Source organism: Talpa europaea (assembly GCF_964194135.1).
Source record: "Talpa europaea genome assembly, chromosome: 6".
NCBI lineage: Eukaryota > Metazoa > Chordata > Mammalia > Eulipotyphla > Talpidae > Talpa > Talpa europaea.
In genome coordinates, this window is record NC_140072.1 from 57,435,044 (window position 1) to 57,437,821 (window position 2,778).

At 53.1% G+C, this 2,778-nt stretch overlaps 1 protein-coding gene across 1 annotated transcript; it reads right to left on the bottom strand.

Moving 5' to 3' along the window:
• Window positions 1-1,244: 1,244 nt before the first annotated feature.
• On the bottom strand, window positions 1,245-2,352 carry PCBP1 (poly(rC) binding protein 1; the record flags this gene model as incomplete). The annotated part of the gene is made up of 1 exon (XM_084234965.1): window positions 1,245-2,352. The coding sequence occupies one exon, from the start codon at window positions 2,350-2,352 to the stop codon at window positions 1,282-1,284; it is 1,071 nt and encodes a 356-aa protein (XP_084091091.1). The 3' UTR covers window positions 1,245-1,281.
• Window positions 2,353-2,778: the final 426 nt, after the last annotated feature.

The following is a 2,778-nucleotide window of genomic DNA, read 5'->3' on the forward strand; positions in this document are numbered from 1 at the left end:
ACTTCAGGGTGCTAGGCTTTCCCAGCAAGGTTTTCCTAACCTGCTGGTAATCACTGGGACTAAGCAGCCCTTGAAACGTATTAAAAAGGCAATCTTCTGATAAGACTTGGAGTAAGACCCCAATGTGATGAGCCTATATTCCTATCTGAGGACTGCCCCGTTTGGACAGAATTATTTCCTGGTATTTCTTTATAAACATTGCTCACAGCTGATGAATTAGAAGTTGGGCTTCTTTTGTTTCTGGATATGCCACTTGGCAGGTGTTAATAACATCTTGACAGGCCGCTTACCACAGGTGCATGTTTGACACGTGCGTCCTGGTGGTGGCATCCTGCCCCGCTGCGCCCCCGCCCCCCCAGTCCCACCACCCTAAGACACCTCTGTTCCACCCTGTGGCCGTTGGCCTCTTCCCAGCCCTTAACCCTCCCCTTGCCCTTTCCCCTTCCCCCAACCTCAGCCTCTCCAACCAGGGCCAGGGCAGCGCTTCCCTCCTCCACCCCCTGGGCCCCTCCCACCTCCCACCATTTTTTTGTTCTGGGTTAAGAGTTTTCCTTGTGTGATTGGGGTGGGCTGGTTAGAAGGGAGGACACACTGCTATTCACCAGAGTCCTACTGAAATGGCACACTTTCTCTATCTGAAAAATACCGGGCTTCCACCAGAGAAATGAGCAGAGGCCTCTCTGGAAATTAGCTGGAGGGGGCCACTCAGGTAATCCGGGAGAGCCCTGGTCTCTGCAAATATCCCAAAGCAGGCCCACCCTACCATGTTCCTTTGTTGGGACAGGGAATGGAATCTTATCAATAGGTGAAAGAGCTTGAGAATACCACCGACAGGCCCACCCTTCTCTTTAAACACCTAACACTAAAAGGAGAGGAAGGAAAAAAAAGCACCAACAAGAGTTTAAGATAGCAATTCCCAGCTTTTTCAAATATGAAGCATTTTTTAACCAATCCATTTTTTAATTTTTAAATTCTTGACATTACAGAACTAAACTGAAATTTATTAACATTCCACTCTTACATTTCTTATTGACAAACAAATAAAATTCATAAGCCAAAACCCAAAATAAAACTAAAAACAGGGAAAAGCTTATAAAACTAAATATGGATAACAGCATTAACAGCTGAACAGAGAATGTGATTTTTAAATTCTTAGCAGATGATAAAGTGTAGAAACTCAACACTTACAAATTATTTAAAACCTGGAATCACTGACCAGAAATTACACAGTTGGATCATGGGAAAACAGCAGAAACGGGTTATGAGTGAACCTACACTGTTCTAGCTGCACCCCATGCCCTTCTCAGAGGAAAGCCTGGCATTGATTAGATACTGGGCCAGACTAATACTGGCAGCAGAACCAGTGATAGTAACCTGCCTACCAGAAGAGCCTTCAACTGGATTGGCAATTTTGATCTGGGCCCCAGACATCTGGCGGATCTCATTAATGTTGGCGCCTTGGCGCCCGATTATGCAGCCAATTAAGTTATTTGGAATGGTGAGTTCATGGGTGGTTTGAGTAGATGCATCCAAACTTGCCCAATAGCCTTTCACCTCTGGAGAGCTGGAGTCAATTCCGGCGAATCCGGTCCCGCCGTGCATCATGGCAAAGTGAGACTGTTGTCTTGCCACCTGGTTCAGCTTGGCCAGATCGAGCGGAGAAATGGTGTGTTGTCCTTGAATCGAGTAGGCATCTAGAGGTGGTCCCTCCAGGTCATGGGTCGCGTGGGGGTAGCCCGCAGCGTCGCTGCAGCGATCTTGGCCGCCCGCGCAGATCACTGGAGAGCTGGCCGGCATGGGCTGGTACGGAATGGTCATGACTCTCCCTTGCGGAGACTGGGAGAGCGTCTCCAGCATGACCAGGCAGATCTGCTTGACACACTCGGTGACGGACTGCGGCACGCCAGCAATGGTGATGGCCCGCTCGGTGGAGTTGGGCAGCATATCCCCCGCCACCTGGACCTGGGCCCCCGTACTCTCACGGATCTCTTTGATCTTACACCCGCCTTTCCCAATCAGCGAGCCGCACTGGGTGGCCGGCACCACCAGCCTCAGGGTGACCGGGGGCCTGCTGGCCGCCGTGCTGTTGGTCATGGAGCTGTTGATATCTTCTTCCAGCTTGTCGATAATCATAGCGAAGGCCTTAAAGATGGCATTGGTGGGGCCGGTCAGAGTGATGATTCTCTCCGGACAATTCCCCTCCGAGATGTTGATCCGCGCGCCACTCTCCTCGCGGATCCTCTTAACCGACTCCCCTTTCTTTCCAATGATGCTTCCTACTTCCTTTCCGTGCATAAGCAGCCGAATGGTGAGAGTCACATTTAGTCCACTTTCAGTCACACCGGCATCCATGGCGAGCGGCGGGCGGCGTTCGGGGGAGTTGGGCTCGTTACGTGGTCAAGTCTTTGGTGGCTGGCGGGGGGAGGGGAGGTGTAGGCCCAAAACTGCCGGCGCGAGGCGAGCGAGGGCCGCGGGAGCGAGCAGGCGCGGGCGGGAGGCCGCGGCGTCGTCGCTGGAGCGGGCGGCGGCGGCGGAGGGGGCGAGCGGGGCCGGGAGCGGCGGGCGGGCGGGTGGGCGAGGGCGCGGCGGTGGCGACTCCGGCGGCAGCCTCGGCGGTCTGGGCGGGGCGGGAAGCCCGCTTTCAACCCCGCGTACCCTCTGACCCCGGAAGTGCTTGCCTCGCAGGACCCCTTGAAAAAAAGTGAGGACCCATCATTTTTAGGTCACAAGATTGCGCCAACCTCCACATGGTATTTAAATTAAAACCTTTTATTAGCC